Below are 16,940 nucleotides of genomic sequence, written 5' to 3' on the forward strand. Positions count from 1 at the left end.
GAGTCGAATACTTATACTGTAGTCAAGTGTCGACGTTATTTTGTTTGTCAGTATTGACTCTTGGAAGCTTGATCAAATACTCGTGTAGTTAGCAAGGTTCAATTGTAAAGCTTCTTTATTTTCTTTAATGGTCTCAGCTTCATCCTGTATTAATGTAAAAGCTACTCCTTTTGAGTTTATCTAGCTGTGTTAAGCCTGGCATCTGCTCAAAATAGTTCCGTCTGCTCTAAGTGAATTTGATAGCCATACTCAAATTTAAAGGTAATCTAGGAGTACCGCATACTTACAAAGTACCATAGTCAAAAAATTCCATTAACAGATCAAAATAATTTGTTATAATACAATGAGGGAGAAAATCTTTCTAGAGGTCTACTTAGCCTGGTTGACTGTCTAACATTCACTAGGATAAGTAGGACATATTTTTCCACACGAAGTCAAATTATGATATTGCTATCAGGATTTAATTGTGTAATTAAACTGATATATTTCTGGATTCGATTGTGTAAAGATTTTTTTTATAAAAATTTAATTGTGTAGTTTTTGAGTCAAACTCATTGACTCATGTTTCATGAGTAGTGATGCACATTAATCCATCTCTCATGAGATTAAATGGAACACTTAGCACTTACTGGATCTAGGTGATGCTCACAGAGGTGAAGCACTGAGACTTCTCGGGAGGTCACCCATCCTAGTGCTACAGCTTGAGTGCGCTTAACTATTGTTGTGACCAAGAGTCACCATCGCCCATGCCTGGGACCCCCTCGTTTTTTTTTGAACTAAGTCACCATCTGTAGATTTACTTGTTTGGCAGAGCGCAAGTCTTGACTCACAGAAAGTGAACGCATCAAACATCACAACAACTTTGGATTTCTTAGGCATGCAAATAAACAGGGGAGAAACCTTGCATCCACCAAAGAAAAATGTATGTGGAATCCAATATAAGTGGAGGGCATCCTAAAGAGGCAGAGTCTCTCATTATATGCAAAAGATGCTAAGGGTAGAAGGCAAACGGTACAAAATCACATTAAAACAGAGGAGCCGACAAGAGTATTCTGTGGGAAATAGTGAATAACACTTATCACTGGACATTGCAGGAAGGACGAAGCCCTTCAATTACTAATGGCCCCTTGCTTCTTGCAAAGACAGTGGGAGGCCATAATGTTATATAGGCAATATTTGTGCAAACTATTTCGCACGAGACAAGCCAAGCCAAAAGATGGGGCATGAGGAAGAAGACACCAAGTAAAAGGGTTTCAAAAGCACCTGTTCAAACACTTTGAAAGCAGTGCTGGATCCTTTGAAGCAAAAATGATCCTCCGCAACAAAGATGACACCAATCACGCCGATCTTTTGGAACACAACCAAGCCTTCGCTCTTATCTTTGCAAGATGTTTTCACCACATATTCTTCTGTCTGCCGTGACAGTCGACAATTATCAGATATGGAAGCCGTGATAAGCCTGTTGTGAACAAGCGTGGATTCCCTTGTTTGACGGAGTGCAAGTCAACCATCCACGGGGAATGGTCAAATCCTCGACTGCATTAAAATTGCGCTTTCCACACTCCATGGAGCGGGATTTCACGATAGTGTGGAAATATTTTGTGAAGGACAAAATCCTTCATTCAGCAAAAACCCCGCTTCTTGCAAATTCCGGAGCGCACATTTGGGTTGCCCATGGAATGTCTCCCGTGGAAAATTAATCCATAGTTGTATTAAAACTGCATTGAGTGCGCTTTTCACATAATGGAGGATTCTTACTAACATATGAGTTTGGAAAATCCTGCTCTCCAAACATTATGGAAGAAAATTTCAATTTTTTTTGGAATCCTTGACGAACAGGTGAGAAAAGTTTTGAAGAAATCATTAAAATTTGGAAACCTTGGAATAATTCTAAAATTCAAAAATAAAATAAAATAATAATAATAAAAAATACCCAAGTTTCCAAAAATTCGAAAAATTGAAAAATGTGTAGAATCGTTAAAACATGGAAAGTGTGAAAATCCAAGACGTCCCAAAAAATTCCAAATGGAAGAAAAGAAGTTTAAAATCCAAAATCTCGCGAAAATTCAAAATTCTTGAGGATGAAAATCCAAAATCTCGCGAAAAATCCCAAATTTGAAGAGAAAATTGATTAAAAAAAAGAAGCAAAAGAATGAAAAATTTTGCATGAATGAAAAGTTGGATTCAGGAAAAAAGCAAAAAATGATTTTCTTTCAAGGAGATTTTTTGGATTTACGTGGAAAATTAAATATTAGTTTTATTGATAATAATCCAAAAAATAAATATTGGAGAAAAGTTGGAAAGAAATTTGATTTTTTCATTAAAACATGGAAATTAATTACATATTGATTTTAATTGATATTTAATTAATAAAAATTTTAAAAAAATCAAAATGGGATAAAGGAATACTTAATTTCATCTTCAAGCTAAAAGCATCAATAATGGCAACTTTTTGAAACAAACAGTAAAAAGCGACAAGTGGCACAAAAGATGGAAACCTTGATGGCTAAGTAAAGTAACTACCTAATATTAGCCTATAGCTTTAAAGACATCTTTTTTGAGGGATGATTTATATAAGAAACCCTCTCATTCATTCCCTCTCACACAGGAATTTGAAGAGCAAATTGAGAATAGGAGTGAAATTCAAAGAGTTCGAAAAGAAGATTTTTGGGGAAATTTCAGAAATCATTGAGGAGTTTTCTAGAAATTTGCGACAGAGGATTTTGAATCTTATCAGAAAGGAACCTTTTTTTAGTGAGTTGTGGAAATTGCAGGTTTCTCGTGGAAATATTGATAAGTGAATCTTGAGAGGAGTATGGAAATTTTGGCAAAAATCCAAAATCTTTGTCTTATGGACAAGTTGTATCTGTTTTTTATACTTTCTTTGCATAGTCTTATGTGTGGACATTTTTTTTGCAGGAAAGGAGAATGGCAGAACCTAGGGGAACATGAGAAATGTGCGGACAATTGATAAAGAATGAAAGGAGAGGATTCTATCTTGAATCCAAAATTGTGTCAAAGTGGGCAGAAATTGGAGATACAAGCCTCAATGGCCTCAATTTGAAAGATTTTAACCGGAGAATGCTTGGATACAATGACCAGCACCCAACACACCTAGCCACAAGAATTGTGAGAAGTGGAATTGTTGCTGTGGTTGGTTTCCCTCCTTTTCAGCATCCAGAGTTAATTGTGGAATGTACCAAACACTACAGTCCTAGGGATAGAACCATCAGGGATTCTGAACGAAATATCTTGGCAGATTTTTCTCTAGCATCCATTTTTGAAACGTTTGGAATTCCTTCTCACCCAAGGATGGTCACGAAAACACAAGAGCAAGCATTGAGAATCTACACCTCTAGAGTCCATTTCTGTGATGAAATAATCAACAAAAGATGGTTGAAAAAGAATAGATCGCATCATTCCAAGATTCCTAAGGAAATAGTGTGGTTCGACTTGCAAAGGGAATATAGTGACATGATCATGATGTTGAGTCGTATATTTGGCATGCCTCATTCTTATAGATTTGAATCTTGGATGTGGTATTTTGCAGTGTTACCTCGGCGCGGGGGTGCGGCGGTACAGGGGGATGTCGGGAGGAGTTTTGGGTGTGGGAAAAAAATAGCCTCAATTTGGGGACGGCGGGGGGATGGCGGGGGTGCGGCAGAGGGGGGGTTCGGGGAGGAGGAGAGGGAGTGGGGGGAGGGGGTTGCATAGTATATATATAATATTATTAATATATATGATTGAAAATGCTAATTATGAAATGATGCTTCAATATATTATATAACAATGTAACATTAACATACCAAATATAGTTGACTACAATGAATAGAGAAAATTAAAATGCGATTCACAAACCATAAGTTCAAACTTGAAACTTGAAATTTCATAACCATAACTATTACTAATGACCATTTGACAAATTAACTTAGTTCAAGATGCAAGATTCAAAATTCATTGTTCAAATATGATTTTATGAATATCATATATCATAAAGATGCTCATGATGACAATGAGCCAAATAGCATGAAACAGTGAAATAATAATAATGTATCATAGCCATATCAAAGTGAGTATAATCAACAAAATGACAAAATGCCAATAATGAGAATGGAATCATCTTGAGTGCTCTCTAATCATCCCCTATGCCGAAGTCCTCATCACTAGAACTACTAGACTCCTCGTTTGTAAGATCTTGATCCTCTAAAGGAACACCAACTAGCCCTATATTGGCTTTTGCATTGGCATCCTCATCAATCTGAGCTGGATCCTCTGGCTCCACATCCTATCGTGTTGCAGGGCTCTCCTTGTACTTGTGTCTCTTGCGATCTTTGAGCTGCAAGTAACCATGTATAACAACCAGCTTCTCTGCTCTCTTAGAGGTAAGTCTGTTCCTCTTAACAGAGTGAATGAAGCTATAGGTGGACCAATTCCTCTCTGTAGCTGAGGAGCTAGACACTTGAGATAACAAAGTTGAAAGTTACAACTTACAAGTTACAAACAAATGTTCATACAATTTGTAACAAATGATAAATGGTAAATCCATGATTAATAATTATTGAATCAATGAATCATAAATTAAAATCAGCAAGTTAAAACTCTTCAAGTTAAGATTATAAAGGGCTGGAATTAGTTATTAGTATTACAAACCTGAGAAAGCAGTTAGATGGTTAGTGAGGTGATCTTTAACTTCTGCGACCCATGACATTTCCACCACAAAATGGGATTCTTTTGTGCTATGGTTTTGAGATCCACCTTTGCAATATCCGAGTATCCTACAAGTTACAAGTTTTAAAGTTTACAACATAATATTAAAATTATAAATAACTTAAATAAAATTATAAGTAAAGTAACAATTAATTATTAAAAGAACTTATAACTATAAAGAGTTTAGAGCACTAAATCAAGATTTAAGGATTACTTGAAAGACTAGCAAAGTCGGACCACTCGGTGCAAATCTCACTAGTAGTCTCAGTATCATACATTTTGGCAATGCATCGAAAGAACCCATTCTTCACCTCATCATCCTGAAGTGGTGTGACTCTACCAGGCTTAGGTATGTACCACTTCGGGTTCAATGCATAGGAAGCCATGTGCAAAGGAGTGTTCAACATATCCCACTTGCGGTGAATGATAGGCTCAATGTGCTCCGTATAGAATGCTAGAGTGGGGTCTCTCTCATGCATAGTAGCCCTCATTTGCCCAAGCATGGAATCAATGCACTCATAAACCACTCCAAGGCTAGGTGAATCTGCATCTCCATATTTGATCATCTGAAACACTGGAGTAATGATGGAGACTATGTATTTTGCATCACTCCAAAACTGATCACTCTTCACTGTCTCCTTTACCCTCTTCCCCTGCTCTGTTCTGGACTCAGGCTATTGATTCCATTCTTGTGTCATAACCATGAGTTGCAATGGCTCTTGCAACTCAATCATTCTCTCCAAGAGAATATAATATGATGCATACCTGGTCTCAACTGGTTTCAGGAATTGCTTCTTTGCGAAGCTCCTGAAAAGTGCATGTGATCTATGGTGATTGCAGATAAACATCTGCACCTCTCCCCCATTATTAACCACCTTTCTAATCCACTCTATTTTTCCCATGTCTTTGAGTGCATTGTTCATGGTATGCACACAACATGGAGTCCACCAAATATGCCTATAAGCTGCCTCAACAAGCCTCCCTGCAGCTTTGCACACATGTGCTGCATCTGTCACAACTTGGACCACATTTTTTGGTCCAACCTCCTCAATGGCTTCCCTAAGCACATGAAACTGAAAATCAGCATCTTTACGATGCCCTGAACAATCAACTGCCTTCAAAAAGTATGGGCCCTCTGTGCATGTAACCATAATGTTGATGAGTGGATGATGACTAATGTTCGTCCACCCATCCATGATAATGCTGCAACTTGACTCCATCCAACATGCTTTCATTTGCTCCATTAAGATCCCAACCTTGTCACAGGCTCTATTCAACACTGTAGTCCTCAGCTTGTGGTCACCTGGTGGCACATATGATGGCTCTCCCTCATTCATTGCCATGGTCATCATCCTCACAAAATAGGGAGATTGAGCCACATGTGTAGAGATGCCATTGGCAAAGAAGAAATCATCAACAACATCATCTAACCGGTCCCTTGCATCCATGTTAAATAAATGAGCAATGGGGTTACTATCACGACGACTTGTAGTTGCTTTTCGTTTCCCCCTACTGCTGTCCCCTGCTGAACTGTGTGTAGGTGAGGAGAATGATGGTGTAGGTGACATAGTCCGTGCTCTCTGATACAAGATACAAGTACATGTATCTCGCTGCCCCTGTAACTGCTGTATATTCTGTACCTGTTGCCTAGCAGACAAAAATCTAGGCACTGGAACATCACTATCATCAGGAATGCCCCATAGTTTATTCACTTTAATTCTGTATTTGACATTCTTAGGATTTGACAAGAATATGCATGGGTTCACACCATAGCCACTCCAAAAAAGGTGTGAATTAACTCTTGTAATGCTGCCAAACCATTCTACTCCACATATATTGCACTTCCATTTGTGTGTGCCACCCCCTGAAGGTGTAGGGCGTGTAATTTTTGTAGCAAACTGTTTAAGAGGGGACTTTGGGTCATAAGGACCCCTAGCATACTTCCTCAAAATCTCTGAAGGGCAATCAGTAGAAGGCACCCCTGGTGCAACATAAGGAGGCTCTTCCTCAGGCTCAAATTGACCACCTACATCAGCCCCATGATCACTTCCTTCAAGCTTAGGTTCAGGCTCATAATCAGATGCACTTGGCTTATTAATTTCCATGTCTTTTGCACTTTGGCTGGATCTAGAAGCCATTTATAAAACTGCATTTCACAAAATGAAAATAAAATTATAAAAATGATCATGATACATTTCAGCCCAAGCAAAAATAATTTAAAACTTAAAACTTAACTATTTAATTTTAGCATTTACTATTTAAAAATTTAAAGTATTAAAAAATGAAGCTAAATATTAAAAGTAAATACTAAATAAAAAATGGCAATATGGCATATGCTGAAACATTTTACTAAGTTACTTTCAAGTTCCAAGTTTCATTCTTGAATCTTGTCGATAGTTGATAGTTCTTAGTTCTATGATTTTTTATTTTATTATCTATATTAATTTTTAATTTTTTTCATTGTTCTTAAAATAAAAATATGGCAATATGGCATATGCTGAAACGTATTTTACTAAATACGTTTCAGCATATGCCATATTGCCATATTTTTATTTTAAGAACAATGAAAAAAATTAAAAATTAATATAGATAATAAAATAAAAAATCATAGAACTAAGAACTATCAACTATCGACAAGATTCAAGAATGAAACTTGAAAGTAACTTAGTAAAACTAAATAGTAAATACTAAATTTAAAAATTATAAATTGACTTTTAAAACCAAAAAAACTAAGTAAAATAAAAAAACCCTACCTTGAAGCCTTGAACTTGAGGAGACACTTGCCAAATCAAACCTTCTTGCTCCTCTTGCTCCTCTTGATCTTGCTATCCCTTGCAAAACCACCCACTAATCTCTCACAAGCTCTTCCAAACACTCTTTCTCACTTAGCTCCTTGCTGCTCCAAAATGGTGAAATGAAAATGAGATCTATTGGTCTTATTAAGCCTTCAAATAGACCACATGGGACCCACACCAAATTAGGGTTAGCATACTTAAAAATCAAAAACAAAAAAAATGCAAAAATACGTTTTTTTAAAACTTTTTTGGGCTTATTCTCGGAGCACCCCGCGAGCACCTAGGAAGCACCTCGCGAGCACCCGAGAAGCACTCGCGCACCCGAGAAGCACCCGAGCACCACATCCCACTAGGGTGCTCGATTGGTGCGGTGGCGGAAATGCTGCTGGCAGGGGTACTCGGGTGTGTGACGCACCTGCACCGGGTGCGTCGGGGTTTTGACTCGGGTGGCGCACCCAAGTTACACTGGTATTTTGTTGAGTAGTTGATGGAGGAGGGTGACAGAATAGATTGGGCTTGGCTCATAAGTGATAATCTGAATGAACAGTTGATGAATCTAGAGCATACAAGGAAATTTTACATGAGCTCGTATGTCGTCTACATGCTAGCACGAAGAATGAATTATGATGGACTATAATGCAAAGGACCGATTGGAAGCGGAACCCAACACCTCAAAGTCCATGAATGCTACCCGCAGTTGCATTTATATTCAAAGGATGATTACATGAGAGTTAATGATATATTTTCCATGCGCATAGTAAGAACACTACAAAAGAGGCTACATATGAGATTGTCAGTGGGTGCGATGAAGTTGGTCGAAGAATATGGCGCCTGGTTCATTCAGTTTCCCACCTTTTCATACATCCGAGTTCAAGGATTCTCCATGGAGCCATACAAACTTCCCAGGTACCCAACGGACAAGATGGTCTTGTTAGAGCTTACTCGACAACTTACAGCCTACGACAAGATTCAGAAAGGGAAGAAGTTGGGATTACAGTTCCCAATTTCCATAGGAGAAAGGAAAACTGAGGTATGCCCATGTCTAAAGGCTGCAGAGAGATCATCAGATGAGCTCCACTTCTTCCGTCTTCCGCTTTATCCGAAGAGGAATGATTTTGATCCTTACAACAAGATCTCATCAGTAGGAGGATCAAAGTACCAACAAAAGGTTCACCTTGAAGACTTTTGGGCAAATGCGGCAGATGAGAATGAGATTAGAAAGAAGATGCATTCAAGATTACTGTTGAACATTATTAGAACATGCAACATATTCAGGGTTCCTAATCAAATGAAGGAGGACCCAAACGTGATGCAAAAGGGATTCAATCCAGAAATGATAGCTCAACCATATGATTGGAAGAGGAAAGAAGTTACAGATCTAGAAGCTCTTTCAAAGCTAGTCTTGGATTTTACAAAGTGGTGGATTGAGCGTAAGCTTGAAAAATTAGTTGCACCAACTAATGGATTCACATATAGGTTGCTTGGTCATAGACCACTTAGGGATGAAAGATCACGACAAATATCTGAGGGGATTGTTGAGGAAAGAGGAACTCCATCTGAGGATGTATAACCAAGAAAGGGAAGGAGGTACCTTGAGAAAAGCATCCTAGGATTGAGAAAGTCATCCAAGAACCTCAAAATAAGAAGCAGAAACATGGGAATGCTCCCTCTTCTCTGAGTCGCACTCCAAGTGTTCAAGAGATAGAAACATTTGAAAGGCAGGATACAGGGACAAGTACAAGGAGATTTGAGCAAGAAGAAAATTTGGATAGGCCAATTCATGATAGACTAAGTATAAATGCCTATGAAAAGTCCATGCAATAAAGAGGAAGGGATCAGGATATCGCTACAGAGGAAAGTCTTGCTACAATCTTAGAGCGAGAAATGATTAACGATGGAGATAATCCACTCGATGGAAGAAGATTGTTGACAACATTAAGCAAGGAATATCAAACGCAGTTGCATCCTTGTTATCGCAGAGATTGGTGGAAGAAGAAATGACAACTGATAATCTGAAAGTCAAGTTAGAGGAATTCTTTCAACTAAATGTCTATGAAAGAGATGATTTTGAGAACTTCTCCGTCTTTTTGAATACAATGCACACTACTAAGGACTTACTACCAGATTGGGATGAAAGCTTGGGAAAAGCGGAAAGAGCAATTGCAGTTCTAGAATTCAAGCAAGAATCTGCACCAAGCATAAGTACAGAGGAGTTGGAAATAGTGTTAGATCAATTTCGCTCCTTCAGGCAGGGAAATCAAGGATAGATGCATTTAATGCATAGTGGGCATTCTTAAGGCTCATTTATTACACCCCACTCCTTCCTAAATGAGCATGCATAGCGGGCATTTATTACCCACTACAGTAGTGGATTCCTTGTTGCATTAATGTAGATTCCTTTACTTTTCCCTAACCCTAATTAGGGTTGATGTGGCACGATCTTGGCCATTGGTTATTGTGATCATCCGGGCCACCTGTTGTAATTGAGGACCTATATAAGGGCCTCATTTCTCATTTGTAAAGGGAGATTTTTATGAGATTTTTGCTATGAGCTACTGAGATAATAAAGTTTTCATTGGAGCTTGGTGAATACTTGATGTGTCTTAGTGCTTGCTTGTTCTCTTAAATTTCTTCAATTAGATTAAGTTTAGCCTAGTTAATGTGTGGCGATTACAATGAAGAATATGATGGTGTATTGATGAATTCCTTTGGTTCATACTTTTGATGTTTTAGTGATTCTAACTCATTGTGTAAAGTTAGCTTGAACCCGTTTCATGCATAAGCTTAACTTCTATCATTCATATACATTGTTCTTTATGATGGCGTATGCGGTGATATGAAAATCTTAGGCATAACCCTTGAAGATTGCACTAGTTCACGCGTAGTTGTAGTATAACTTGGCGAAGTAGAATTCGATAAAGTGAGGAATTTGTCCACTAGAGTACTATCTTTTGTTATCACTACCCTTAGGATTAGAGTAGAATTCCTGAACCCTATCTTATTGAATTTTTGCATATTTTGTGAAAACTCAAAAAAGTATTTCATTGCAAAACCTTAAGATATCTCCCACATCCAGTATGGCTTGAAATGAATCTGAATAAACATGTAAGGCCCCTTGTGATCATCAACAAATCACATCAACCACCGATCTTAGCCATAGTCAAGACTTGACATTAAAGGAACCTTGAAGTCATTGTATGATCTTCTAGCAATTTCAGCATACACGAGACTTTATTCAAGAGAGAATAAGATATTTCGGTATTTTGTTCTACTGTTTGGTGGGTCATAAAACACACATTAACAACTACGGAGTTTCCTCTATGGTTAAACCTACTCTGCTTGCAATCCCATTTGCAAAACCTTCACCAAGTGTTGTGCCTTATGAACCATTCATTAGAAAGCCCCTTAAACCCATCAATTGATAGGCAGGACATATTTTTTGATAACTAGTCAAATTATGATATTGCTATCAAGATTTAACTGTATAGTTTTTGAGTCAAATTCATTCACTCATGTTTCATGAGTAGTGATTCACATGAATCCATCTCTCATGAGAATAAATGGAACACTTAGCACTCAATGGATCTAGGTGATGCTCACAGAGGTGAAGCACCGGGATTTTCTGGGAGGTCACCCATCCCAGTACTATAGCTTGAGCGTGCTTAACTATGGAGTTTCCTCCATGGTTAAACCCACTCTGCTTGCAACCCCCTTTGCAAAATCTTCACCAATTGTTGCAAGCAGAGTGGCTTTAAACTTTACAGTAGGATGTGGGATGAACATTTGCAACACTTGATGTTGTATTGAGTATCATTGAAAAGCAACCATTGTTTGCGAAACCTTCTAAGTGTGAATTTAGAATGTTTGAAATTCTTTATCTAGGAATGTGAAAGGAATTAAAGGGGTAAAGGTACACCTAGAGAAAATACTAGCAAATATGGATTGGGTGCGTCCTACGACATAACTGTTTTGAGAGGATTCTTGGGTTTATATTGCTATTAGAGAAGGTTTATTTGAGGTTTCTCCTAGTTAGCCTCCCCCTTAATTGATCTTACTAAGAAGGGGGTATTTCATGGTCTACAGAGGCACATGTTATATTTGACAAAGTTAAAGAAATTATGAGCACATATCTAGTATTGGCACTTCCAAATTTCACAAAGCCATTTATTGTTGAGTGTGACACTTTAGGGCAGGGAATTGGAGTAGTTTTAATACAAGATGGGCATCCTATTGTGTTTGAAAGTAGGAAGCTCAGAGATCCAAAGAAGTTAACCCCATTTATGACAAAGAAATGTTGGCTATCATGCGTGCACTAAGCAAGTTCAGACAATACTTGGCAGGTGCAAAACTTACTGTCAGGACTAATAATAATAGTATAAAGTAATTTTTGGAACAAAGTAATCTCAATGAACGACATAAAAAATGGGTCGGCAAGATTGAGGCCTATGGCTTTGATGTGAAATTCATCAAAGGGAAAAAGGATTTGGTAGCTGATGAAGTTTCTAGGAAACCCACTATTGGTTCGCTCATAGAGATTTCAGCTGATTGGAAATCTCATTTGCTGGCCGAATATACTATAAGCTTTTTTGCTTGTTATTTAGTGGATGGTCAAGGGTAGGCTGATCGATTTTGTAATTGAAGACATAATATATTACAAAAATAGAATTTACTTGGTAACTAAATCTAAGTTGAAGTGTAACATTATGAGGGCACTGCATGAGACCTCTCTAGCTGGACATAAATATAGGTTTCTCCAAGACATACCATCAGATAAGAGAGATTTTCCTAGAAGGGGCTTAGCAATGATGTGTTGCAATATGTTTGTGAATGTTTGATTTGCCAATAGGACAAGTCAGAACACACTTTCCCAACAGATCTTTTGCAACCTTTACCAATACCATAATAGAAGTGGGAAGAAATATCCATGGATTTCAGCGCAAGACTCCCATGTGTTCAATACAAAGATTGTATCTTTGTGGTAGTGGACAAGTTGATCAAATATTTCCATTTCTTTGCCATTGCTACATATTTCTCTGCATCATAGGTTGCTGATTTAGTTTTTCGAGAAGTGTTCAAGTTGCATGACCTACCTAAGACTGCTGTCTGCGATCGGGACAATAGGCTTATCAATATGTTTTGGCAGGGACAAAATTGACACCAAGTGCCAATTACCATCTCTAGACAAATGGGCAAATGTAAATTGTGAACAAATGGGTGGAAGGTTACCTCATAAGCTATGTTTCAGGACAACAATGGGCTTGGGTTAGATGGCTGCATTTAGGGGAGTATTGCTACAACACTACTAATATATGATGATTGACATGTCTCCATGTAAGGCCTTGTATGGATACAAAACATTATCCTTCATAGACTAGCATTTGATGACATCAAGGTTCCTTGAGCAAAGGAGACACTTCAAGGCTATCAAGACATTCTTAAGACATTGAAAGATAACATCAAGCAGACTCAAAATCAACAAAAAACATATGCAGACATGCATAGAGTAGAGAGAACATTTCATGTTCAAGACTTGGTTTTCTTAAGTCTACAACTGTACATGCAGTCTTCATTAAAGACTAGTGGTGTGGAAAAATTGAAGTCCTTATAAGATTGGTGAGGTTGTGGTGCAGAAGCACCTAGTCAAAGCTCCTTGTTTTGATTTATAGTTTTGATTTTGGCATGCATTGACTCTAGCCAAGTCAGGAGTGTGAGTTTGGACCTTTCAAGGTCATGTTTGAGTTTGTTCCTAGGTGGAGTTGGCTCGGTTCAATCCGTTCTAGGCGGTTTTGGTTTGCTTGTCTTAGGAATTTATGGGTCTAGGACCATAAAAGCATGAGGAAGGTATTGTTTTTTAACCTATCTTGTCCTCCATGATGTTTTTACATCCCATTGCATGGATTGAAGATCCTACATATCATTTGGAGCAAGAAATGAGAAAGATGTCAAGTATTGACAAAGTGGTCAAAAACCTGTGGACTGATGCTCTAAAGGCTAGATCATGCCTAGATATCATAAATGGACCATATTGGACCATATTGGAAGGCTCCAAGTGATAGGTGTTCAGAAATTGCAAAAATGCAAAAGGTGTCAGCAACTTTGAAAAATTACTTGACAACATTTGAGCAAGAAATGAACATGTTGTGAATTTGAGGTTGATAGTTGCAATAACTGTCTGAAACCTCTTGGTACACTTATAAAACCACGAAATACACTCATTACAGAGGTTGGAAGTTGTAAGAAAGAAGTCTTGATATTGAAATCCACGAATTCTGCCCCAGTTTTTGACAGTTTTTTACATGTTTTACATTGCATGATCTCAGTAATGGACTGAAGTTGGAGTTTTTGCTTTGGATTACTAAAGTTCATTCTTGTACAGTTCTTTTTGTTTCAGATTACTAGGTTGTAGAAGTTCATTTGGTTAACTTTTGAAAATCTTTTGCAAACAGACTGTGTGCTGTTCCAGTCTTGGCAGTTTTTGCAAAAATGGCTCCTCCATGAGTTCCCACCGTGAATTCGTCACGGCCTTAAGGGGAATGGAAGTGGAGCTTGTGTACATTATGTATGTAGTTTTTGGGGCCCTGGAGAATTGGTTAAGCATTTTAAATGTGATGCCCTAGGCAAGTCATAGACATTTCGTTAGGCAATCACAGCGTTGGCAAGAAGCTTTTGGAGGTTTGAATTTGATAGATACTTCAAACCAGGAGTTGCAGAATGGAGAGGGGTGAGTGATGTTACTATATGCAAGAGGACAAAGTTTCAAAACAAGTTTTGTTAAGGGAATGATTAGACTCAGTCAACACTGTCATTCATATTATGAAATCCTGGATTATAGGCATAAAAATTGTTTTCAGGTGTACGGATGGCTTGGAGACTTGAGACCCACAAAATCCTTTAGGTTTTCCAAAAGGGTACTCAAATCCATAGTTTGTTTGGAGTAATTTAGAGTTATGGTCCAAAAACCCAAGTAGGAGGGCTAATTCTGTTAGGCCTGTTTTTGACAGTTTTGGTGTAGGTGAAAAGAACTTGAAGGAAACTTGCAGGATTTGTGTCCAGAAGCCTAGGAGAAGTCTAACATCTCATGTATGAGCCCCTCACTCCATGTACTTGGGGAAAAGAACAAGATGGATCAAGAATTGAAGTTGGCAAATTGATTTGTAGAGGCATTTTGGTGAAGGAAGAAGCAACAATCTTTGGTGTAACTAGGTAGCAAGTAATTAGTGTTTACCGTACTGGGTAAAGAAATCAATGTGTACAAACAATAGATGAGAACAAAAGAACTTCTTCCTTTATTCACATATGCCAGAATATTACATTATGCTTGATAAGATGATTTACAATGACCCAAGAGGGTGTATAAATACTTTCCGAAGAACCTTCCTGAAGGGGCTCGTCGGCTACATGACAATTACCTAAGGGCCCGTCTACATAACAAGAACCTTCCTGAAGGGACCTGTCGGCTACACAACAAGAACCTATGACATCATCCCCCCCAAAAGAAAAAGTCATCTCCGGACGACAATTACAAAATATCTAAGACAATTAACCAACAAAATACATTAACTGACTAACTACAACAAGATAAATCTGCTTCTGCCACATCACTTTCACGTTTGTCTCGTGCTTGCACCAAACTGGTGTCCAAACCACGTTGCATCTGCAACCTCTGCTAACACAATACTGTCTCCTTAGCTGACCTTGATAGCCACCCATGTCGCTTTGTCTGTTTCTAACTCCTGGGTACCCTCAGCCAAGTGTCGTTGTACTACCTCCAACTGGATGATTAGCTCCTCCTGAGCTCTCTATGCATCCACCAAGACAACCTCACGTCCAACACCTACTCCAAGTGCCTCTGGTACACAAACACTCCATGCCTGCAGCAGCTCTAGGTCTCATCAACTGGTCATACTTCCCACGACTGATAATCTGCAACGATTGGGGGTCTAGGGGGCAACGCCCCTCGCCGCCAAGACCAAATCAACACTTCGAAATCCACAGAAAACTGCATGGAACACACTATTTCTGGCAACTGCTTATGTCTACCCTTCCCTTTGGCATCATGCGTTACTCATTCCGAACTGTTTCAATCTTTCGTCATTTTTTTTTTTCTCCTCTCTTCTGACTGCTTCCTCTTGCCCTCTCTTCAAACGGAAACTATCTGTAAAACCTCCAACTAATTCTGGACGCCAAGCTAAGTCAGTACGTAGAAATAACCTTCAATTTCATACAACATCCGTATGGCGGCAACCAGCAATTGTGCCCTCCAATTCCATACGGTTGCAAACAAGCAAATCCTTCCAATGCGTACGTTTTTAGAGAGCTGAATCTTCAATTCCGTAGGGTGGTGATTATGCATTTGGTTCCTTAAATCCGTGTGCCATCCAACTGGAAGCTAAAACAATACAGAATCCACCCAGTGTTATTGCTGAAATCTGTACGCCACAATAGAAGAAAAGTCCGTACGTCAATCTCCAAAAATACTAAGCTTTGTCTTAGAAACCTACGCCAAGTCTAGAAATCAAATCCGCACGCCCAACAATTGAACAGATTGAAAAATAATCTATTATTGTTTCAAACATGTGAGTTAATCTTGAAAAATCATACTCCAAGCTTCTGGGAAGGGAAACTGTATGGCAAGATGTAATGTGGAAAATCCGTACGCCAAGTGGAATCATATAAATCCGTACGGTGAACTAGACAATTCATACATACTTATGGAATCCGTACAGCATCACAATCTGAAGACTTCAAAATCTGTACACCAAATGTATAAGAGAAATCCGTATGGCAGTCTCCAAAATCCCAAAATTCGTACGGTGCAAAATCAAAGCCTTCAAAAATCCGTACAATGAAGGGGAGGTAAGACTTCTATACTGTGCATAACAAGTGCATCATAGTCACTGTATGGTGAATGAAGCTTAAAAAGCCGTACGGTGCCAGATAGAAGAAACTTAAGGCCGTACGAGGAAACAGACAATATCCTCTCAAATCCATACACTGAATATCATTCATGCAGGAATCTGTACAATACCATCAGAGAAAGTTGCAAAAAAGCCGTACGACTTAAAGCAATTCATTCCCAAAATCCGTACGCTATGAGAGAACATCACTAACTGGAAGCGTTGCTTGAAATCCGTATGCTGCATTTGTCCTTAGTGCTTTGCAAAGTAAAAGTCGAACGGTGTCTTGCAAGTAACTTTGAAAGCCGTACGGTGAAGCTTTTAAAAACCCTATAGTGACTTTTCCACTCCTCTTTTTTTTTTTGATTGTCCTTACTGATCTTACATATGTACAATATTTACATATATACACTACTTGTAGTTCTTTTCTCAGTTGTTCGTCCACAAAGGTGCATTATTTCTTTCATAGTAGACATTCAACTTCGACGTATGCACTACGTCGGCCACTTCCTTTCTGTCTAGCGTCCATAGTTTTATTGCT

The 16,940-nt window shown here is 38.4% G+C and overlaps 1 protein-coding gene across 3 annotated transcripts in view; it reads left to right on the plus strand.

Annotated features, from left to right (window-relative positions):
• Positions 1–16,940, plus strand: part of LOC149550188 (deoxyhypusine synthase-like) — a 104,519-nt gene that overhangs the window by 44,629 nt on the left and 42,950 nt on the right. The window contains exon 6 of one of the 3 annotated variants that reach the window (XM_089793295.1): positions 7,840–7,890. The exons of the other annotated variants lie outside the window; for them this stretch is intronic. Within the exon in view, the coding sequence (XP_089649421.1) occupies positions 7,840–7,890 (51 nt within the window). The remainder of the gene's footprint in view (positions 1–7,839; positions 7,891–16,940) is intronic. 3 annotated transcript variants of the gene reach the window in all.

The sequence above is a fragment of the Cupressus sempervirens genome, chromosome 7 (assembly GCF_028749045.1).
Source record: "Cupressus sempervirens isolate cs-2001-9-10 chromosome 7, ASM2874904v1, whole genome shotgun sequence".
NCBI classification, from domain to species: Eukaryota; Viridiplantae; Streptophyta; class Pinopsida; order Cupressales; family Cupressaceae; genus Cupressus; species Cupressus sempervirens.